At 41.6% G+C, this 24,217-nt stretch overlaps 2 protein-coding genes across 2 annotated transcripts in view; both read right to left on the bottom strand.

Annotated features, from left to right (window-relative positions):
- nup160 (nucleoporin 160) overlaps positions 1-24,217 on the bottom strand; it is a 37,834-nt gene that overhangs the window by 11,425 nt on the left and 2,192 nt on the right. Inside the window, exons 2-18 of the mRNA XM_061722294.1 lie at positions 21,859-21,967; positions 21,106-21,316; positions 19,758-19,980; positions 19,466-19,659; positions 17,710-17,946; positions 15,678-15,775; positions 10,360-10,444; positions 9,283-9,351; positions 9,111-9,194; positions 7,864-8,034; positions 7,683-7,782; positions 7,221-7,386; positions 3,893-4,026; positions 3,646-3,806; positions 2,704-2,840; positions 1,456-1,526; positions 726-876 (exon numbers count right to left, since the gene is read on the bottom strand). Of these exons, the coding sequence (XP_061578278.1) occupies positions 726-876; positions 1,456-1,526; positions 2,704-2,840; positions 3,646-3,806; positions 3,893-4,026; positions 7,221-7,386; positions 7,683-7,782; positions 7,864-8,034; positions 9,111-9,194; positions 9,283-9,351; positions 10,360-10,444; positions 15,678-15,775; positions 17,710-17,946; positions 19,466-19,659; positions 19,758-19,980; positions 21,106-21,316; positions 21,859-21,967 (2,401 nt within the window). The remainder of the gene's footprint in view (positions 1-725; positions 877-1,455; positions 1,527-2,703; positions 2,841-3,645; positions 3,807-3,892; positions 4,027-7,220; positions 7,387-7,682; positions 7,783-7,863; positions 8,035-9,110; positions 9,195-9,282; positions 9,352-10,359; positions 10,445-15,677; positions 15,776-17,709; positions 17,947-19,465; positions 19,660-19,757; positions 19,981-21,105; positions 21,317-21,858; positions 21,968-24,217) is intronic.
- LOC133444818 (uncharacterized) lies at positions 14,357-15,582 on the bottom strand. The gene has a single exon (XM_061722718.1). It carries the CDS (start codon positions 15,500-15,502, stop codon positions 14,627-14,629), a length of 876 nt encoding a protein of 291 aa, XP_061578702.1. The 5' UTR covers positions 15,503-15,582; the 3' UTR covers positions 14,357-14,626.

Here is a 24,217-nt window from a genome sequence, read left to right as displayed (position 1 = left end):
AACAGTGCTAACCACTAAGCCACCGCTAAACCACTAAGCCACCGTGCTGCCTTATATATATATCGCGATATATCGATGAAATTTCTTACAATATATCAAATATGGTAGATATGGTGTATGGTGATATTATGGTTATCGGGGCCACATATCGCCACAGTATTGAATCGTCAGTTACCCGTATCGTCCCACCCCTAATTCACAGTAACCTGACTTCCTTACCCACCTTCAAATCCCATCTCAAAACTCACCCCTTCAGAACAGCTTTTAATGTGTGATTCGTTTCTTATCCTTTATCTTTTTTTTTAATCCTGTGGTTTATAATTTTTTATTTTCTTGATCTCAATGTTTTATCTTTGTGTCTGTGAAGCGTCTTTGAGATCTTTTAAAAGTGCTCTATAAATAAAATTGATTATTATTATATTATATATATTATCATCATCAACAAACCGAATTGGCCCTTTGTCTTAAAAACAGAACACATATTTTGACATGTGCAGGTTCAGCCCAAGTTAAACTTGATCATGGCGTCTGCTGCCTCTGATCTGGTATATCCTTCAGTTAAATCAGTGTCTCTAACGTGATGTTCAGTTTTATTATACAGATACTTCAGCTTTCAGTTCATCTTCATCCTGAACATTCCACTTAAATCCGTTACAGTTCAACGTTTTCTGCTCCTACCTTCTTTTCCAGCAGACGCATTAGACATTAGATTTGATCAAGGATACAGCAGCTGAGCCAGCATCTGGACCACAGTGGAGATCATGTGACTCCAGGGCAGCAGCAAGTTGCTCTGCTGCTGAGAGAACATCTGAGAGATGATCATCCTCCTGCCTGCAGTCTGATAGAACAGCTCCACCACCGTCTGAGGACTCAGCACTGCAGAGAAGAAGAACCGCATGTTTATCACAGTCCCCAGAAAATCTAAGTACGGTAATGCAAGTTTCATAAGACCAATGTCCTCCATTGTCTGTCAATCAATGTCTCCATTAAAAAACAAACTAAACAAAACCGAGTGTGTCCGTGTCATGCCTAACTGGCCCTTTCAGCTTTCCTAGAACATTGTGTAAACAATTTATAAAAGAAAACTCCCACACACCACCTTCTCACTGTACTCGTGTTTATTGGGCCAACGTTTCGGCCATAGACCTTTTTCAAGACATCAAGTCATGTCGTCATGTTTTTGATGCCTTGAAAAAGGTCTATGACCATTGATATGACACGAGGAAACGATCACTAACAATTTTAGTGATGCCTGTAGTGGTGCCTTCACTTGATTTATGGACAAATCTTCTACAAATGGTAAATAATGTGTGGGCCTCTATTTCTAACAAGCGTGTGAATGCTGCATGTGCAGCGTTATATTTTGTGTCAAATGCTTGAATGAATCTTCAGACAGACTGATAGCACCATCAATATTCCATATGTGATGTTTGAAGAGAGTGTGTGGTCACTGACCCGGTCTGCTGGTGGAGACGGCAGGGGAGTCCGACAGCTCCAGCGCTGTGAGGTGCTGCAGGTTCACGTCTCTGGAACAACACAGAAACATGTCTATATGCTCACGTCTTCCTTCTCTCACTCATAATTAGGCTTTGAAAGTTCAGAGCTTCCACTCAAACTTAATATAGTACAGGTATATACTGAATAGGGGTGTAACAATACACTAATCTCACCATACGGTACAGTACACGATATTGAGGTCACGATAACGATACGATATTATAGCAGTATTTTTTTTAACAACCTTGAATGAGGAACATAGGACTGGAAAATATAGTCTTTTATTTGAAAGACACAAAATACAAAACAATACTGTGCATTTGCCCTATTGTTTCAGTTTGTAATGCTTTATAACTGTTTAAGTTTTAAAGAGAAAGCCAGGCCAACCATTTTCCACAAACTGAACTAAAAGTAAATGTCAGGTTTGCATTATGATCTTCAGTTTCATACAAGTACAAATATTTTGCCACAAACAGTTTCTCTCATGTATGATTTGACTTTTTTCTTTTACAGAAATGTAACAACTAAAATTAAATAAATAAATAAATAAAAGTAAATAAATACATACATTTTTACATCATAAAAAAGATTGATTCATGTTCACCTTATAAGTGTAAGAGGAGATTTATTTTAGTTAAGGTTATTTTGGTAATTCAGGGTTCATTATTTTATAAATATATTCTTTATATTCTGATGTAAATCAGGGACTATAATGACACTAGTCAGTTTATCTGTAGTGATTAGTCTGTTTTAGATTGGGCGGAGTGATACGCCACAGTACGGCACTAGGTGCTGTGTTGATGTTCTAAAATCCTACACTGTTGAGGGACATTAAAGTACACTGGAACTCAGCAGAAGTTGTCCCCGTGTTTATCCTACTCACGACCCCAAAAAGGTTTAATTTAATAAGGTAAGGCTTAACTCTACACCAGCCTTACATCAGTAAAAGTTCAGAGATCAAAACCCTGCAAGAGTCCCGTGATCGGGACCAAAACGGTACTAGTTTCTTCTGAGCGGAGGAAGATTTTGGTCCGCGGGTCGAGGTGCGGTCGTTACTAGTCAACACAATAGATTAATATTAATAACACAATATCGCGATACAGTTTGTCACCTCCACGACACGTATCGTGATGTTTTTGTATCGCAAAATTTTGTGGCACGATATATTGTTACACCCCTACCACTGAGGTGTGTACTTGTACTCACATAGCGTCCATTGGAACAGAAGACGTGAGGCTGTGACTAATGTGTTTCAAGAGGTGATAGGAAGAGAGGAGGTGAGAGGTCCGAGGAATGAGATCCTGCTGGAGTTGAAGCAGCTGGGATCCCCCACCTAGAAACACCTGGACACAAACACAGCCGTTACAAACTGGTAGTTGGTCAGAACAACCTGGGAAGGCCGACTGTTCATATTTGCTCCATAAGCAACAGAACCAAAAATATGCAGTTGTGTGAAAAAGTGTTTGCACAAGTCTATGTGCAATGCAATTGTGCAAAAATGGCACCCTTTGGCACACACAGAATATCTTAGTATAAATCAACTTTGGGGACAAAATACAATTGGACAAAACCAAGAACAGTTTTGCTTTAAATTACACATTTTTGCACAAATTATGCATGACCCATTTTGCCATTTCCACAAGAAAGAAAACCACTGCATCTGTTCAAGTCTGTTAAAAAAATAAATAAATTACCTTATACATTTATATATCAATGTTTTGATCTACCACAATAATGTAATGAATTTAAAGGAAAACTTTTCAAGTTGAGAGCTTTTCTCAGCAATTTTTAGGTGAGAATAAAAAAAAAGCGATTAATTAGATTAATTACAGATCTTAATCTCTCAATTTTTTTTAATCGCTTAAAAGCACTATGTGTAACATGATTATAAACATAACTATATTTATTTAGGTATATTTTTCAATCATTACGTAAATGAACATAAACTGGGTCCAACAGGTTTAAAACGTGTTTGATGTCTGAAACAGACAGTGTGACAAACATACAAAAAAAATAAGATATCAGGAAGGCGGCAAACACTTTTTTACCCAACTGCAAGCACTTGCACAACGTTGGGAGTTAGGAGTCTTAAATCAGAGCTTGGGTTTTGCTTCCAGCAATGCAACAGTTATGTACATGTATACTTACATTGTCTCCAAAATGCAAGAGGAGTTTCTGCAGGATCAACAGGTCTCTGCAGAACTGTGCTCGTGTCATGGCCATGTGACAGACAGCTTGACAAACCACGGACACAGCAGAGCTGCTGCTGTACAGCTGGGACAGACTGATCCTCACATTCAGACTCTGACCTGCAACATACACATCATGGAAAATGTAGAAAACGCCAAGATTGACTGAGTGAGAGACTGATTAAAAAGCTGTTGGGTTTTCCTACCGGGTGCGACGGGTCTGTCTCCGCCGAGGTCCGAGTCCGTCTCCAGGTCCATCTCCCTCAGCAGCACCACGATGGCTGCCGTCGGGTTCCGGATGTCCTGCAGTTTGTTCTGGATATCTACAATCACGTTATGGCTGCAGGAAAACCACAAGACATTTGAAATTAGTTCAAAGTCAGCATTTCCATCCGTGATGTCAAACTTAAAAAGAAAAAAAGCCACACTAGTGTGAAACCGCCACAGCTCCAATCTGTATGGAAATCAAACCCATAACAAACATTGTGCTAGGGCTGGGCAATATGGCCTTTTATTAAAATTGATATTTTTAGGCCATGTCACGATACACGATATATATCTCTCAATATTTTGCCTTAGCCTTGAATGATTGATGATTCTATATGTCTACATTCTTGTTCATACTGCATTAATATATGCTAATTTTAAACTACATTTTAAACTTCATGCAAGGGGGGAATAAGTCAAATTTACCAAATGTGTATTTATTAAAAAGTTACTAAGCAGTGAGTGGCACAAACATAAAAAGTGTCATGTCAAAACAGAAAGTGCACGTTGCATCTCTCTGACTCTCCGTCTGAAGAACATCTGCTAAGAACATGTTCTGGTCCTGGTTTTACCTGGTTTTACCTGGATGAGCTGCTCTGAGCAGGAGGGGCCTTTAACGCACCTTTATAATACTACTAATTAGGGCTGAACGATTTTTGAAAATAATCTAATTGCGATTTTTTTCCTCAATATTGCGATTGCGATTTAATATGCGATTATTTTTTTCAAGGTCCTGTTCTCATGTATTTTTCAACTACACAAGCAATAAATCAGTCTGTTTTATAATAAACATTGCCAGATTTATTTAAAGCACAGATTACAATAATAAAGAAAACAAATCTGTGCCTTTACCTCTTTAACACGTCTACACATGGGTTGTTCTCTCTGAACCCAATCGCACGACACCAAACCGGGTTAAACTTTAGGCAAAACGAGGCGTAGTTTGATAGAAAAACACAGAAAAACTCCCACAGGGAACAAAAAACCTTCCTCACAGGCAGTACTCGAGTTGTAAAAAAAATAATCAGGGGGGATGGTGGATTTTATCATATGGGGACAGATAATTTGTGCTGATTACAAATAATATAATATATTACAAATAATAGCAGTGACCAAAACACCTGCAGAAATACTGCAGGAATGACATAGCAGCAGTTAAATGCAGCCTTCTGTAAGCTTTAAATATCCACTGGGCTTACATCAAATACATCAAAACACAACAATAAAAAACACTTTTCTGAACTTATCAATATGACTCTGTCCTTCACAGGATAAGTAAAATGGATCACTGCAAAAACTCTAAATCTTAACAAGAATATTTCTTATTTCTAGTTAAAATGTCTCATTTTAGTAAAAAAAAATCTCATTACACTTAAAACAAGACTCATCACTGGAAAAAACAAAAAATGTCACCTGTTTCAAGTAGATTTTCACTTAAAATAAGTAGAAAAATCTGCCAGGGGAACAAGATTTTTTTGCTTGTAATAAGAAGATAAATCTTGTCCCACTGGCAGATTTTTCTACTTATTTAAAGTGAAAATTTACTTGAAACAGGTGAAAATGGTCAAACAAATTATTTCTCTGGTGTTATTTTTCTGGTGATGACTCTAAATGTTGAAATAGCAGTAAAACCACATTCATTGATGAAATGACATAAGGGATGGAAAGGGGGGATGACAGTTTTACAGGGGGGGATGATTTGGACTGTTTTTATTTCAGGAGGGGATGATTTTTACCGTTTTTTATTTCATCCCCCCTCAACTCGAGTAGCCTACTGCTCACAGGGAACTCAGAACGTCTTCATAAATAACTCAAAAATCCCAGAGAGAAAAAAAACCACCAGCAAACTAACAAACAAACCAATAAAGCTCACAGAGTTAACAAAACGAACCAGCAACTCGCAGCCGCTCTGTAACTCCTCCGGAGAGCTGACGGACTGCAGGTGGTTTAAGGCTGATTTATGGTTCAGCGTTACACCAACGCAGAACCTACGCCGTAGGGTACCCGGTACGCACAACGTACGGTGCGCGTCGCCGCGTAACCTACGGCGTAAGCTCTGCGTCGATTTAACGCGGAACCATAAATCCGGCTTCACAGCGCGACTGCCCGCCCGGCTCGTGCTCGGCGCTGCGCACAGCGCCTCGCCGACTCCGCGCTCATATATTTAATACATTTATAAAGCCTATATATTTATAAAGCCCTGCCTGGCCGAGCCCTAACACTGAGGCCATGGTAGATAGATACAGTAGGTTACAGGCAGACACGCGGCACTGTTGACTTTTTTTCCCTGCCGGCAACGTGACCAGATCACGTGACCAGATCACGTGACTGGTCAAATCGCAGCCTTTGCGGTTAGAAAATCTCGTTTTATCACATCGCGATATTATCGCAAATGCAATTAATCGTTCAGCCCTACTACTAATTGTAGGTGTAGGGACTGCAATGTTTCATCCTCCCCTCCTTTACTTTGCATCACTTTCACTTATTGTTAGAATTATGACGTCATATAGTCTTGTTTGACTTTGTTTTAATGATAGTGATTGATTTCATGTGGCCACATTTAAGCAACACTAGGTGACGTTTCTCAGCTCTGGAAGAGAAAGACTCAGCTGCACAGACGCGTGTCACACTGAGCGGATAGTTAGAGCTGCATCAGCGTGGCGTGACTAACCCGTGCCCGTGCGAGGAGAAAACATCCCCTCTCGTCTTTATTAAACGATCCCAGTGTGGTTTGAAAAGAGTCCGTTGCACGTAGCAACCGCGCGGATTAACTCACGGCGCAAACAGGCCGAGTTTGGGAAAGTTAAAGTTAAGTTAAAGTTAAAGCGGGGTGGAACTGAGCGGAGGACCGGACAGCAGCGCTGACATCAGCAGCTGGTCGTATAACGATGCACGACAGTATGTGACTGACGGATCTAACAGGGTGCGCTTGTTTTATCTCTCTGAGAAGGAGAGACCAGACGAGAGAGTGAGAAAAGCTTGTAATTGAATGCCCGCGGCTAAAAGTAAATGGGTGACAATGTATACTCGAATATTCACGATAGAGTCATTTTGTACATCGCACAGAGTAGAAGCCGAGATACATCGAACAAACTCGATATATCGCCCAGCCCTACATTGTGCCTAAAAAAAAAAGTAATAAAAAAAAAAAAAGGTAATGCTCACACGTTTGTTCATTTTAAAAGAACACCATTTCAATTATTTTCTTACTCTTCTAGTAATGTAAAAATCGCCATGTGGGATTTAATCAGATGTCAGATGACCTACTTGTCATTGCACAGCATGTTTTCCAAGACAACATCTGCAGCTTTCTCTGGTGTCTGCAGATACTCCAGAGCTTTCTCCATCTCATATGCCATCTCTGTAGAAACAGCATCGCTGACCAACTGGAGACACTGAACCAGCTGCAGAACGTCTCGGCCCACGTCAGGATCTGAGGACCAACAATAGAGACATCGACATCAGTGCCAAAACAAGCAAGCGCACACATTTCCACGATGTCAACAACCTGGTGAGCAGCTGCTGGTGAAAGTTTTGGAATAGGGCTGCAACGATTCGTCGACAAAAATCGATAATGAAAATTGTCGACAATGAATTCCATTGTCGACAATTGTCTCCAGACGTGTTTTTCCAACGGAGTGAGGCGTCTCACTTCAAAACAATCTCTGCTGAGAGTTGTGCAGCACGATAGCGTCTCAGCAGCTGCAGGGAATAAAACTTCAGTGTTACCCTCAGTAATGGGCGTCTCCTCTTCAGAAAGCAGGTACTGGTCGGAGGACAGGTACAGGTGATCCACAGCAAAACACGGCAGCAGGAAAGACACAAAGCCCTGGAAAAACACAGAGGTTTGTATGTCTGCACACAGAAACATTGTTTTTTTTAGGCTTGGAGGTTTCACTGCGCTACTCACTTTGCGGAGCAGACACACCATGCCGGTCTTTTGGTTGACAGTCAGACTGAGAGGAGTCGACTGAGCCTCCTGGTACTGCAGACAGCAGGAGTAGAACCGGGACCAGAACTCCACCTGCAGCTGACGGTATTCTTCCTGAGAAAACTCAAACTCTGTGAGGCTGCTCTGCAGCTGCAGCACAGAAACGGGAGGGGAGGTAGACAAGACAAGACAAATGATTGGCATTCTCCGACAGAACCACCATCTCTACAAAAACATGCTTAGGGTCATTGTCTAAGTTAGAAGACCCATTTGCACCCAACTTTTAGCTTCATGGGTGAAGTCTTGAGATGTTCCCATAATATTTCCATGTAAAGTTCTTTCTTCATGATGCCGTCTATTTTATGAAGAGCTCCAGTTCCTACTGGAGCAGACAGCCCCACAACATGATGCTGCCACCTCTGTGCTCCACAGCTGAATATGAATACTGAATATTCAATTTTTTTATTTATTCAATACTAAATAAATCAAAGGTGCTGCCAGTGTGCTATAAAATGGCTTAACAGTAACCCCTTGAAAATGTAAGTAAAGCAGCTGGTGAACTACATTCTAGATCAGGGGTCGGCAACCCGCGGCTCTAGATCCGCCCTAGTGGCTCCATGGAGCTTTTTTAAAAATGTTTGACCTTTTTTTTCCTTCTTTTTTCTTCCTTTTTTAATCTCAAGATTTTGACTTGTTTCTCGAGATTGCAACTCAACATTAATCTCGACATTTCTACTTTTTTCTCGGCATTCCGACTTTTTTCTCAAAATTTTGCCTTTTTTTCCCCTCGGCATTTCGACTTTTTTCTTGAAGTGCATAATGAAAAAAAAATCTTTCCCCAATTATAACTAATATGGATGCAACATGTGTTGCATTCATTCTAAGGCTTGTACAAGAGTTTTCTTTTTTTTGCGGCTCCAGACATATTTGTTTTGTGTTTTTGGTCCAATATGGCTCTTTCAACATTTTGGGTTGCCGACCCCTGGTCTAGATATTTCACAAAGTCTTTCCAGAGTCAGTCGAGTCAACATGAGATTGAGCCATTCCGACTAAAGCACATCTGCATTTTGTGAGTTTGTGTCCAGCGGTTCATCCAGGTCTGCATGTTTCCTGTTTAAATTCACCTGGTGATGACAGGAATTTTCTCTGATATGAAAATGCATTATTCAGTTCTAAAAAGGTTGCTAGATACACCTGAAGCCCTGAATTCACTCATGCATAGTTACCTCACTCTCCACAGCCAGAGTCACCTCCTTCTTCAGAGTCTCCCAGGATGGATTAGCAATCCTTTCAGAAGAACGACGGTAGATCTGAACAAAGAAATAAGTCAGACGACAGACCGGACTCATTTATAACATGCACACACACACACACACACAGACAGACAGGTAGACTCACCTGCAGAGCTTTGACTATCGTTGAAGCCGTAAAGCGGAGAGGAGAGAAGAGACTTTCCAGGTACATCTCCTGAGCAGAAAACAGCATCCGGTCAGAGACAAAGAGTTCCCATCATCAGTTCCTCCACAGCACTGAAACTCTTAATGTCGACATGAAACGCTCGGATTTCTAGGGCTGGGGGTAAACCATTATTTTTAAAACGATTAATCGGGCGAATATTTTATCGATAAGACAACTAATCTAACGAGTAAATTGGCTAACGAGTAAATTAAATAACTTTAATACGTTTATTCAACAGTTTTGCACAACAAAATAAAAACATAGAATAAAATTACCGTATACAAAATAAAAAGGCCACTGTTTATTCTTAGTCCAACCATATTATCCAAATGTGTTAAAAATAACATTTTTGGCTAAAACAGCAGTTTCACACCAAATTACATATTTTTATTACATAAAAAAAAGTCTTAACACGAAAGAAAACTTTCTATGGCGGATGGAACTAAAAAAAAACAAGTTGTTTTCGGTAGGAATCATTTGTAAAAACCAGTAAAAAAACAAAAACAAAAAAAAAAAAACGTTTATTAAGCTGGTAAACAGTTATGACCAGAAAATATCCATTATAGGAGCTGATGCATACCATACTTTGATCATGCAACATTGGTTTTTGCAGTTATTATTGTCCCGTCCACAAGATACAAGGGGCGTCTCCGCTTTAGATGCTCCAACATCGCTAGTGTGCTGCTCTGGTATCAACCCCAAAAGGCATTTTGGACCAAATTTAAAGTATTTCCATTTGATGACGTGGAGCTGTTTTCAGGGGCTTTTTGCAGGACTTTGTTGGGCACCCTGTGAGGTTGCAGTTTCACTCTCCACTCTGCAAAGAGCCAACTGTTTGTTTTGGGTGACCGGCGTGGACGTTGGGATGCATCGATGACAAAATATGACGATATTTTGAAGCTGACACGTCGACGCCACGACCGCATCGCTACAGGCCTACTGATTGTGTAAGTTTTTATTGACAACCTTTTCACTTGTGGAACCCCTGGTTCTGAATAAGTGTGTGACTCGTCTTACCCTCGGGTCCAGGTCCGTTGCTATAGGAACTTCCTCTTCTGGTGGAGGCTGAACAAACACTTGATTCCATTGTCCTGCAGCATTACTGTAACACACACACACCTCAATCATTTTATGTAAATATTATATACATAAGTGATTTTCCTGCTACAGTTCAATTCAATTCAATTTTATTTATATAGCGTCTAATACAACAGAGTTGTCTCTAGACGCTTTACAGAGACCCATACCCAGAACATGACCCCCGAGCAGATATTACATAAACAATGGCAGGTAAAAAACTCCCCTAGTGGGAGAAAAACCTTAAGCCAAACAGTGGCAAGGAAAAACTCCCCTTTAGGAGGGAAGAAACCTTGAGCAGGACCAGGCTCATCAGGGGGGACCCTCCTGCCGAGGGCCAGACTGGTGGGTCAGGGACGGCAACAGCACAGCAGGCAGGTGGAAGCAGCAACGGGATGACCGGGGGTGGGGACCGCAGGCCAGCACACAGCTCCCGAAGCTCCGGCCCAATCAGCAAGTCCCAGGTTGGGGTGCAGGGTCAGGAAAAGACTTGTGCTCCGTAATGCAAGCTACAAGCCACCCACGGCCACCTGCAGGACAAAAGAGAGAAAAGGGAGGAGAAGGGGGGGGCAGCAACGGGATGACCAGGGGTGGGGACCGCAGGCCAGCACACAGCTCCCGAAGCTCCGGCCCAATCAGCAAGTCCCAGGTTGGGGTGCAGGGTCAGGGAAAGACTTGTGCTCCGTAATGCAAGCTACAAGCCACCCACGACCACCTGCAGGTTCCGGTGTCCGGCAAAGGATGCTGCAACATGGACAAAAGAGAGAAAAGGGAGGAGAAGGGGGGGCCAGCACAAGAAACTACAGGAGCGACTCTGACACACTAAAGTTTACACTACCTAGAGATTTACCAACACCAGCTAGAGGTTTACTAAACACTAACTATAGGCTTTACTAAACAGAAAGGTTTTAAGTTTAGTTTTAAAGGTGGAGGTGGAGTCAGCCTCCTTAACCCAGATTGGAAGTTGGTTCCAAAGTAATGGTGCCTGATAGCAGAACGCCCGCCCTCCAAATCTACATTTAGATACTCTAGGAACTACGAGTAAACCTGCACTCTGAGAACGGAGAGCTCTGACAGGAACATAAGGCACTATCAGGTCTTGCAAATAATGCGGAGCTAAGCCGTTTTGGGCTTTATACGCAAGTAATAAAATTTTAAATTGGATTCTGAATTTTACGGGTAACCAATGGAGCGACGCTAACACTGGAGAGACGTGGTCTCTCCTGCTAATTCCTGTCAGTACTCGTGCTGCTGCATTTTGGATCAGCTGGAGCCTATTCAGCAAATTACTTGGACATCCTGCTAACAACACATTACAGTAATCTAGTCTAGAAGATACAAACGCATGAACTAGTTTTTCTGCATCACTCTGTGAGAGGATTTTCCTAATCCTTGCAATATTACGGAGATGGAAAAAGGCTATTTTACAAACCTGATTGACATATGGTTTAAACGACAAATCCTGATCGAAAATAACACCAAGATTTCTCACAGTTGCACTGGAAGCCATCGCAACACCATCTAATCCCTTCCTAAGATGCTCTGGACCAAGAATGATAACCTCTGTTTTATCTGAATTTAGAAGCAGGAAATTTCTGGACATCCAGTCCTTGATGTCCCTAAGACATGCCTGAAGTTTAACTAACGGTTCTGTTTCATCCGGCTTCATAGACAAATAGAGCTGCGTATCATCAGCATAACAATGAAAGTGTATGCCGTGATTCTGGATTATACTTCCCAACGGCTGCATGTATAAACTGAACAAGATTGGCCCTAGCACTGAACCCTGCGGAACACCATAACAGACCCTTGACTGTTCTGAAGAAACCTCATGTACATGAACAAACTGGAACCTGTCAGATAGGTATGATTTAAACCAACATAGAGCTGTCCCTTTAATCCCAACAACATGCTCTAACCTGTGCAGTAAAATGCCATGATCTATAGTGTCAAAAGCAGCACTGAGGTCCAGTAGAACCAGTATGGACACTAATCCCTTATCTGAGGCCATAAGGAGGTCATTCGTGACTCGAACAAGTGCTGTCTCTGTGCTATGATGCATTCTGAACCCTGACTGAAAGACTTCAAACAGATCATTTCTATACAAATAGTCACATAACTGGCTTGAAACTGCCTTTTCCAGAATTTTAGACACAAATGGAAGGTTGGAAATTGGTCTATAATTAGCTAAGGTGTCTGGGTCAAGAGAAGGTTTTTTAAGTAAAGGTTTAATTACTGCGACTTTGAAAACCTGTGGTACATATCCTAAACTTAGGGATAGGTTAATTTGGTCCAGTATTGTCGTACCAATAAGAGAAAAAACATGTTTGAATAGACGAGTCGGGATGGGGTCTAACATACATGTGGTTGACTTAGCTCTATTAACGAGTGAAGTCAGCTCAGGGAGGTCTATAGGATCAAAACAGTCTAGAGACAAGTCAGAGCCTAGGGAAGTCGCTAAAGCTGAAGAAACACCTACAACCGGCTGGTTGATTTCTTCTCTAATTCTCGCGATTTTACTGTTGAAGAAGCCCATAAAGTCCTCACTACTGAGAGCTGCAGGAATGCACGGCTCAACAGAGTTGTGACTCTTTGTCAGCCTGGCTACAGTGCTGAACAGAAAACGTGGGTTACTTTTGTTATCCTCTATCAGCGTTGAATAATAAGCTGTTCTGGCTTTGCGAATGGCTTTTTTATATACTATTAGAATATCTTTCCATTCACGATGAGAGTCTACAGACCTACAAGAGTACCACTTCCTTTCCATTTTACGCACGTTTTGTTTCAACATGCGGATATCTGAATTATACCAGGGAGTTAAGCTCCTGTGGCTAGAAACCCTCCTTTTCAAAGGAGCAACTTCATCTAAAGCTGAATGCAACAAATCAGCAGTGTTACTAGCAAGGAAATCAACATCTGCAGAGGTAGAACCCAGGTCACTGGCCTCGACTACATCACTATTTCGCACTGTCGTAAGATAAGCAATGGCCTCCCTAAATTTAACAATAACTTCATCAGACAAACATCTGCTAAAATAATACCTCCTATTTTGCACTTCAACATCAACAAAATTAAATTCAAACGTTATTAAGTAATGGTCGGATAAAAGGGAGTTTACAGGTGACACCAACAGACCATCAGTTTCAACACCGTAGGTGAGAACGAGATCGAGAGTATGATTAAAACAGTGCGTCGGTTTATCCACTTTTTGTGAGATACCCATTGATTCTAGAAGAGAATCGAAGGCTAATTTAAGATTATCGCTTTCAACATCCATATGAATGTTAAAATCACCCACTATGATGAATTTATCTGTGCTGATCAATAATCCAGAAAGGAAATCTGAAAATTCAGACAAAAACTCCAGATACGCACCAGCAGGGGGCCGGTACACTACCACTAACACAACTGGCTTCTCTGATTTCCGGCTCGGAAATTTCAGACCAAGCATGAGGCTTTCAAATGTATTATAGTTGCACTTGGGTTCAATTTTTGTTTGGAGACCGGAGTTATAAATTGCTGCGACTCCTCCGCCTCGGCCCGTGCTTCTAGGAATGTGATGATTAAAGTAGCCGGGCGGAGTTGATTCATTCAAACTAACATACTCTTCCTCCTGTAACCATGTTTCTGTTAAGCAGAAAATATCACTCCTGCTCTCTGTAATTATATCATTTACTAACAGAGACTTAGAGCTTAATGATCGTATATTTAGTAGTCCGCATCTAATTTTTCGGTCTGTAATTGGTACCAAATGTGCATTGGTTTTAATTTTTACAAGGTTATCTTGGTTAACGCCTCTATAACGCTGCACCTGGTGAACTTTTGGAGGGCGGGGAACTGCAACCACTTCTATTTTGCTAGGCACCTGGCCAGAGTCGCCAATATCATGTAATCCTACAGTTTTAGAGTCGCTAATTACATAATGCAATCCTACAGTTTTGTTGGCAGGCGTTGGTCCTTGAGAAGCAACAGATGTGTCGCTGAGCCCTTTAAGACTACCCTTCCTCCGAACCGTCACCCAGCTGCCCTGCCTGGCCGGCTGCCGGGGAGCTGCAGGGGAGCGGTTACGCTCAGCTGCTACGGGCCGGTCCGCAGAGGATTCTATCGGACTATGGTCTAGTTGGCCAAACCGGACCTCTAACTGACTAAGCCTCGCCTCCAGCCCTGTTAAACTACAGCTCTGCATCCTGGCCTGGACCCTGCATTGTCAGGGGGAGTGTCTAATAACATTGGCCAGATTTCTAGACATAAGAGCTGCACCATCCCGGGTGGGATGAATGCCGTCCCTTCTAATCAGACCGGGCTTTCCCCAGAATGTCTCCCAGTTGTCAATAAAGTCCACGTCGTTTTCTGAACACCACTGAGACAACCAGCGGCGGAGCGAGAGCATGCGACTAAACATGTCATCGCTGGTCAGATTGGGGAGGGGGCCAGAAAAACCTACGGAGTCTGACATGGTTTTGGCGAAGTTACACACCGAGACAATATTCATTCTGGTTACTTCCGACTGGCGAAGACGGGAGTCATTAGCTCCGACATTGATGATAACTTTACCATATTTACGATTACCCTTTGCCAGTAGCTTCAAATTTGCTTCTATGTCGCCCGCTCTGGCCCCCGGGATGCACCTAACTAAGGTCTCTGGAGTCGGCTTCACATGTCTGACTATGGAGTCTCCAATCACCAGGGTCGGTTTCTCAACAGATGTGTCGCTAAGTGGGGAAAATCTGTTAGACACATGAAGCGGGTGGTGGTGTTCCGTGAGTCCTTTAAGACTAGTCTTCCTCCGAACCGTCACCCAGCTGCCCTGCCTGGCCGGCTGCTCGGGAGCTGCAGGGGAGCGGTTACGCTCAGCTGCTACGGGCCGGTCCGCCGCTAGCTTAGCCTGGTTAGCTGAGGAGGCTCTCGGACTATGGTTTAGTTGGCCGAACCGGACCTCTAACTGACTGAGCCTCGCCTCCAGCCCTGCAAATAAACTACACTTTAAGCACTTACCGTCTTCACTAAAGGAGGCAGAGGAATAACTAAACATTTCACACACTGAGCAGGAAAGAGGTGAAGCGGTGGGAGCCGGAGCGGCCATGCTAAGATGCTAACGGAGGCTAACGGACAGAAAATGTATCGGTGATTGGTGACAGTGAAAGTTACGGAAGAGAAAATGAGCGAGTGTTGAAATAAAGACAGTAATGTTTGTTAAAAACAGAAAGTCTGCCATAATAATAATAATCATAATTTTAAAAAAGCCCCGTCCTACTTACTGCTCAAAGTTGATGTATTTGACGACTGTCGTGTTGGAGTCGTCGATCCACAGAGACCAGACATCCGAGGAGGTCAGAGCAAAATCTACCAGGATCTCCTGTTACACACGCATTTCATTTATTTATTCATCCATCCATTACTGTAATACAATTTATTAAAAATCAATTGTATAAGACTGACTGAAATTATACAATGACTAAGTCAGTCATATAAAAGGTATTATTTTAATGGAAACTGGGGACACTTAAGAGAAGCATTGTTGCCAGTCCCCAGAATTTTAAGAGATGAACTTTGTCTTTTTGTGTTTTTTGCTAGCACCAAACATAGACCTACAAAAACATACACACCTCTTATTTTGGTAATTATTTTTGATTGTATATGTGCTTATGAAATAACAGTGAATGGTTAATGTTAAACTCTGCATCCTAGACCAAGTAGCTGCTACAAACAAGCAAACTAAACGCCGCTGGTAACTGTAAACAGTCTGCCTAATCAATACCAGATTGATTAATCCGACTGCCACCAATGTTGCGGTGAAGTAGAACTTTACAGCAACAACGTGTCAAAAGATATTCCAATAAAAGATCATATATAGAAAATACACTAACACTATACCCTACTATAACAGCAAATGGAAAACTTATGGAATAATTATCATGCTAACCAGACCTGCAAAACAAAAGTCAAGCATTTACGGTATAACAAGATGCACACGATATACAAGCCTGGTCTTTAATTTAATTTATATGGTGTCTATTACAATACAAACTTTCTTTAGGGACTTTATAATGTAAAGGCTGGCTACAATTAACAGAGTTTGGCAAAGAATTACAGAGTCATTTTACCATTTACTGTGATTTCAAAACCTCAGACCCAAACAAAAGCACACGCATGAAAAACGATTAGATTCCCTTGTTTGAGGCACAACAATTTGCAATGTCTGTAAAGAAAAGTAAGTCAGTAAGTCCTAGTGCAAAAGTGCCATAAGCGAAACTAACATGGTTTACATATTGCATTTTGTTAATTACTAAAAGTTTCAGATGCTTGGCAGCCTTTTCAGTTGGTTAATGATTCATTGGACAGAGTTTGTACATGTTAATCTCTGTTGGAGATGTTTTTTACTACAGTTTTGCACAGTGATAATGTTTGTCACATTATTTGTTATTAACCTCCGTTTATAGAGGACTTGTTTACATCATTAGGCTTCTAGGATTGGCCTGAAATGTTTTTCATTTGAATCTCTAAATGAGGACTTTGCATTTCAGATGGAACTTCTAAGTCTCCTATAATTTCATGTGATTGTTTTGTTTTGTTGATATAATGCACAGATGTGTCATTAATAAAGGAGCTTATGGTTAATATTTTGGTTGCTTATTTATAACATCAAACTGGCTACTATGGACTGAAATGCTTGTGCTCAATGCTTAATATAATATTCAAATAAGGAAATCTTGGTGGAAAGTGGTGCTTTGTCATTATGGCGTGTTTTATTAAAAGTAGGTCAATATCAACTTCATTAAGTTTGCACAATGCATGGTTTCAAAATTAACTTGCATTTAAAATAATATTTCCTTATCTGAATATTATATTTAACATTCACAATGACTAAATCTGGAGGCAATTAATACATAATTCATATGTAAACTAGACAGATATATTCTCCTGCTCATTCCTGAGCACAAATGTGTGTGTGTGTATATATATATATATATATATATATATATACACACACACACATACATACACACACACAAAAATCTTCGTCTTTGAGTGCAAAATACATTTTGAAAACCCCCAGATTTTCCGCCTGCGCGCTTTGTGCGCGCACGCAGTGTGGCCCTCTCCTACAGTCTTTTTGCAGATGTGGCCCCCGGCCTAATTTAGTTGAAGACCCCTGTCGTAGGCTCTGCGTTGATTTAACGCAGAACCAGAATTCAGCCTTAAGACTCCACCCAAGATGACAGATGTTTTACAACACGTATGGTACAAAAGCCCTGACTAGTCAATGGTTAACAGATGAACAGTACTTACCTGTGTGCTGAATAGAGAGGATATGTGCTCCAGGCTGTAGTGGTTGTTGTCAGTAGCAACCAGCTGAAAGACAGTGAACTGTGCTCTCTGTGGAACGGCCAGGTAAACACACAGGCAGAGGCCGGTGGTGGCAGAGAAGGCCAGCTTCAGCTGGTGGCCGTGCCCCGACACACGTTTCACACCTTTACACGCCGGCATGTACTCCAACATGTCTACGTCCAGAAGACACGCCTGCACCTGAGTGGGGAACAAGGATCAGTTCCAGCTCGTTATATGGTATTTGTTTGTTTTTTTATCCCGGTTTTTTTCCCATTTTTACCACCCAGTGCTCCTACCTAACAGTCCTGGGCATTTCCATCCTCTACCAACCCTGGGAGTTCCTGCACTGAGCTCAGGTCTCCTCCTTAACCTGAGGAGTGAGCAGGCCGCATCTTTTCACCAGACAGGGTGGGGATTCTCCAGCCGGACGTAGCGCGTGGAAGGATCACGTTATTCCGGCCGGATCCTCCCCACCCCATCTGGCGCCCCGGTTGGCCAGAGGGGGCATGTGTAGCCCAGGACTGTGTACATGTTTTTGTGAGGGTAGAGAACATTAGCTACCCAAGGGAACACGGGGAGAACATACAAACTCCACACAGAAAGGCCCTTTTGCCAACCCCACCCACTGAAGTCATGGGGGAACTAACACGCACTTCAGCGCCCACAGCGTCCCCCGGCGGGAATCGAACCCAGGACCTTCTTGCTGCGAGACGGCTGCACTACCAGCTGCGTCACCGTGCCCCTCTATATGGTATTTGTTAACAGGAAAACAGCTCAAATGCAGCATTCTTACTAGGGGTGTAACAATATATCGTGCCACGAACTTTCGCGATACAAGAACGTCACGATACGTGTCGTGGAGGTGACAAACTGTAGCTGATATTGGGTTATTAATATGAATATATTGTGTTTACTAGTAACATCCTATTGGTGCAGCGGGATCACGTGACGACCTCGACCCGCGGACCAAAATCTGACTAGCTCAGAAGAAACTAGTACCGTTTTACGGTCCCGATCACGGGACTCTTGGGGGGTTTTCCAAACTTTTACTTCTAAGATGAGCATGAATCAATCTTTTTTAAGATGTAAAGATTGTGTCGTCCCCAAAGGTGGGAGAATGAAACGATAACGGGTTCACCTTACGGCCTCAGGCTGGAGCAGGTGAAGCTCTGAGCTCTGGTAGAAGATAAATAACAGTCATGTTGCATTTGGAGTTTGGGACTTTTCATACTTTATTTATTTACTTTTATTTATTTATTTAATTTTAGTTGTTAAATTTCTGGAAAAGAAAAAAGTCAAATCATACATGAGAGAAACTATTCAGTTTGTGGCTAAATATTTGTACTTGTATGAAACTGAAGATCATAATGCAAACCTGACATTTACTTTTAGTTCAGTTTGTGGAAAATGGTTGGCCTGGCTTTCTCTTTAAAACTTAAACAGTTATAAACAATAGGGCAAACGCACAGTATGGTTTTGTATTTTGTGTCTTTCAAATAAAAGACAATTTTTTCCAGTCATATGTTCTTCATTCAAGGTTGTTAAAGAAATACTGCTATAATATCGTATTGTAATCGTGACCTCAATATCGTGTATCGTACCGTATCGCGAGATTAGTGTATCGTTACACCCCTAATTCTGACACATGTGGACTAACATTTGTCGTGTTTTTTGAGTCTTTAGCAGAAGTTGAATGGTTACAAGAGAGGAGACGGACCTTGAACGACCACATGCGGAGTCTGTGATCCTGACACAAGGCGAAGATGAAGGAATCCTCCTCCAGTTCTCTCACAGCCAGACTCAGGGCCAGGTCAGCGGGGGTCTGGTCCCCCCGGATGGCTGTGGGCATCCAGCCCGATAACCTGCTCATCATGGAGCTCCTCTTCAGCTCCAGCACCGACACACCTGTGTCTGTGAAGGCACACAGAGTCATTTTAAAATGTAGACGGAAACTTTCACAGCACGCACACAAATCCTGATGTTGACGGAGCAGCAGTCTGGTGTTTTACCCTGCACATCGTGAGGTGGCAGGGTCACCACCGTGATGCCTCCGGCAGGTGAGGACAGAGCATAATGAGCCTGTCCTTGGAAGCTGAGCCAGGCGACAGAGCAGCCGGGACTCCCCGTCTGCCCTGCTGGAACAGGGATGATGGCACTGTGAGGCGGCTCGTGCAGACTCAGCTTCGCCACGTCTGTGAAGATGGACTGCATATGCAGTTCGGTCACGAGCTCCTGAGGATCGGCAGAAGGTTATTCAGAACAGATTGCAGCAGTAACACTCTGCAGACAGACATTTATATGTTCAAAGTAGGTTTTTTTTTGATCATGTGGAATTTGATCATTATAACGAGGGTGTCTTAAAGCAACACTTTGACTTTCACTGTTCCTTTAAACCCGGGGTCGGCAACCCGCGGCTCTTTAGCGCTGTCCTAGTGGCTCCTGGAGCTTTTTCAAAAATGTTTGAAAATGGAAATAGATGGGGAAGGGAAATATATTTTTTGTTTTCATATGGTTTCTATGAGGACAAATATGACACAAACATTCTTAACGTTTTCAAATGCTGTAAAAATGTGTAGAATAAATATTACATTTCAACATTTCTGTTACAGATTTGTACGGAAGAGTATCAGGGCAATGTAGGAGAAAAAATATTGAAGAGGGGAAGATTTTTTTTTTATTGTGCAAATCGAGAAAAAAGTCGAAATGCAGAGAAAAAAGTTGAAATTTTGAGATTAATGTTGAAATACAATTTCGAGAAAAATGTCAAAATTTCGAGAAAAAAGGTTAAATGTCGAGAAAAAAGTCGAAATGTCGAGAAAAAAGTTGAAATTTCGAGATTAATGTTGAAATACAATTTTGAGAAAAATGTCAAAATTTCGAGAAAAAAGGTTAAATGTCGAGAAAAAAGTCGAAATGTCGAGAAAAAAGTTGAAATTTCGAGATTAATGTTGAAATACAATTTCGAGAAAAAAGTTGAAATGTCGAGATTGTTTAAATACAATTTCAAGAATGAAGTGGAAATTTTGCCTTTTTTTGCCTTTATTCACAAAATTTTGACTTTTTTCTCGAAATTTTGACTTTTTTTTTTTTTCGACATTTCGACTTTTTTCTAAGGCTGATACAAGACTTTTCATTTTTTGCGGCTACAGACATGTTTGTTTTTTGTGTTTTTGGTCCAATACGGCTCTTTCAACATTTTGGGTTGCCGACCCCTGCTTTAAACTGATCTTTGGAAAGCTCTGCAGACAGATATTAGAACACTGAGCTGTAATCAGTGAGAAATCAAATACATGCAATCATGCAGAAGAAACAAAATGCTTCTTTTTAATAATACACCCGTCGTCAGCAGCTACTCACACTGCGATACATGCGTGTTGGATGAGGCAGCACCAGTCTGTGAACGCTCTGATTGGTGGTGATGAGGATGACGACATTATCGATAGTCTCCTGAATGTTGACTCCTCCAGGCAGAACGGAGCAATGTGTTAACTTGAGTCTAACGGCGTTGTTGAGCAGATTGGTATCAAGAGAGTCCTCCACCAGCTGCACAGAGTCTCCTGACGTGGACCTGTTACAATTAAATGTGTTTCAGTTCATTTGTTCAGCAGCTATTCACAAAAGCTCCTAGACACACTTTACAGAGGAGCCCATCCATCCATTTTCTACACCCTTTTTATCCTTTGCAGGGTCACGGGGGTACAGAGAAGACAAAAGTTAAATAAAAGTACAATTAAAAAACAGACAAATGAAATAGAGTTACAAAACAAATATAACGGTATTCAATAATGCCAGTTTCCCCCCCCATAACACGAGCTAAGGAGAATAGACTACTCTAAATCTTCACTTTGCTGCAATCCCACTGAGTACAGAACATCCAAAAACTCGACCAGTCGAACGCGATCGACGTAATGGGCACCCCTGGTTTAAGGCAATAGTCACATTAAGAAAATGCCATGTAACCAGCAACATTTTTCTAATTCAGACCATAATCGGAGTAAGCAATAACAGCAATAAGGCAGGTGGAGTAACATGTTTGAGCCCCTGTAAAAGCAGACCAAATACCTGCTAACAGAAACCCACCCACGTACAGCAGAAGTCAATGATACTCACCAGTGGATAAATCTGTTGCTGGTGACAGACAGCAGCTTTCCACTCTCTTCATAATGAAAGGCTCCAGCACTGTCTGCAAATTTCTGTCCCCCAGGAAGAACGTTCACACCTGCAGGAAGGTCAAGGAGGTGGTCAGTCCAATAGCCCTTTCAATACCATTCCAATAATGCTAGCCCCTAGGGCTGGGCGATATATCCAGTATAGTCCATGCATCTCGGCTTCTACTCTGTGCGATGTACAAAATGACTCTATTGTGAATATTCGAGTATACATTGTCACGCATTTGCTTTTAGCCGCGGGCATTAAATTACAGGCTTTTCTCACTCTCTCGTCTCTCCTTCTCAGAGACATACAGTCAGTCTGGAAAGTATTCAGAACGCTTCACTTTTCCCACATTCTTTTATGTTACAGCCCTATTGATAATAGGAATAAATTCATTTTTTTTCTCTGAATTCTACACAAAACACCCCATAATGACAACATGAAAGAAGTTTTGATGCGACTTTTGTGTAGAATTCTGAGAAAAAAAATGAATTTATTCCTATTATCAATAGGGCTGTAACATAAAAGAATGTGGGAAAAGTGAAGCGTTCTGAATACTTTCCGGACTGACTGTAAATCAAGCGCACCCAGTTAGATACGTCAGTCACGTGCGTGCATCGTTATACGACTAGCTGCTGATGTCAGCGCTGCTGTCCGGGACCGCCGTTCAGTTCCACCTAACTTTAACTTAAATTAAATTTAACTTTCCCAAACGCGGCCTGTTTGCACCGTGAGTTCATCCGCACGGTTGCTACGCGCGACGGACTCGTTTCAAAGCAAACTGGGACGGTGTAGTAAAGACAGGAGGGGATGTTTTCTCCTCGCACACCGCGCTGATGCAGCTCCAACTATCCGCTCAGTGTGACACACGTCCGCGTACCGCCGAGCCTTTCTCTTCCAGAGCTGAGAAACATCACATAGTGTTGCTTAGATGTGGCCACATGAAATCATTCACTATCATCAAAACAAAGTCAAACAAGATTATAGGACGTCATTAGGGCTGGGCGATATATCGAGATTCTAATATATATCGATATATTTTCAAACACGATATGGTACCAGACAATATCGTTTATATCGATTTAAAAAAAAAAAAAAAAAAAAAATTTTACGTTTTTTTTTTATGATTTTGATATAGCTTATTTTGTGACAAATTGACTTGAATGTTTTATTTGAGATTTGCACAAATGTTTTGTTATTTGCACAACTGTCAACCTCAGTGGAAAAGTCTGCCTGTTACTGTCTACATTGTATTAATTGCACAGTGTATTTTAATTTAATTGTTATGCAGGAAAGGGATATTTGTTTTATTTTATTCAAGAAGCATTTTTATTCTATATATGCAGGCTGGTTATTTTTATTTCATTTGTTTTATACATTTTTATATTGTGCAGACCTCTGTTAATAAAGGTACCTGTGTGACATTTGGCACGAGGCTTTGTATTAAAACTGACTGTTTTTTTAAGGGTTTGCCTCAGAAAAAAATGAAGCTAACAGAGATGCTATGCTATAATGCTTTGGGGGAAACCCCAATTAAGGCACAGAAAAAATATCGAGATATATATCGAGTATCGCCATTCAGCTAGAAAATATCGAGATACGACTTTTGGTCCATATCGCCCAGCCCTAGACGTCATATTTCTAAAAGTAAGTGAAAATGATACATTGCAGTCCCTACACCTACAATCAGTCTTAATATAACGGTGCTCTAAAGGCCCTCCTGCTCAGAGCAGCTCATCCTGGTAAAACCAGGTGAAACCTGGTCATCCAGGTAAAACCAGGTAAAACCAGGACCAGAACATGTTCTTAGCAGATGTTCTTCAGACGGGGAGTCAGAGATGCCACGTGCACTTTCTGTTTTGTTAATTAATTAGCCTGTTACAGACAGCCCCTTGCTTGTCATTTCTGACATCTGTATGGTGTGCTGATGGACAGCTCCTTGTATGGTGTGTGTGTGTGTGTGCGTGTGTGTGTGTCCCATGGAAAACTGTAATACTGAAGGTGTTGCAACATGTTACAGGTGCTGTGTTAGTGACTGTGGAGCTTCCAACATGTTTCTCCTGCATTCAGTTCAGTCCTTTATGTTCAATTTTCAATAAAACAGTGCTCTGAGAACACATTGTATGGCCTTTGTATTTATGGGGTCGGAGGTGGGCCGGGAACATTTTTGAGACATAAAAGTGGGCCCTGAGTTGGAAAAGGTTGGGAACCACTGATCTAGGTGACCTAAACCAGCTGATGGTCCAGTCTTAGTCCTGGACCAGCAGGTCAGTCTGGTCCCTGAAGACTCAATACTGATCCTGCATCAGCAGGTTCC

This window comes from Cololabis saira, chromosome 5 (assembly GCF_033807715.1).
Source record: "Cololabis saira isolate AMF1-May2022 chromosome 5, fColSai1.1, whole genome shotgun sequence".
NCBI lineage: Eukaryota > Metazoa > Chordata > Actinopteri > Beloniformes > Belonidae > Cololabis > Cololabis saira.
Note: the sequence above shows the minus strand (reverse complement) of the source record. Positions and strands in the feature narration are given on the sequence as shown.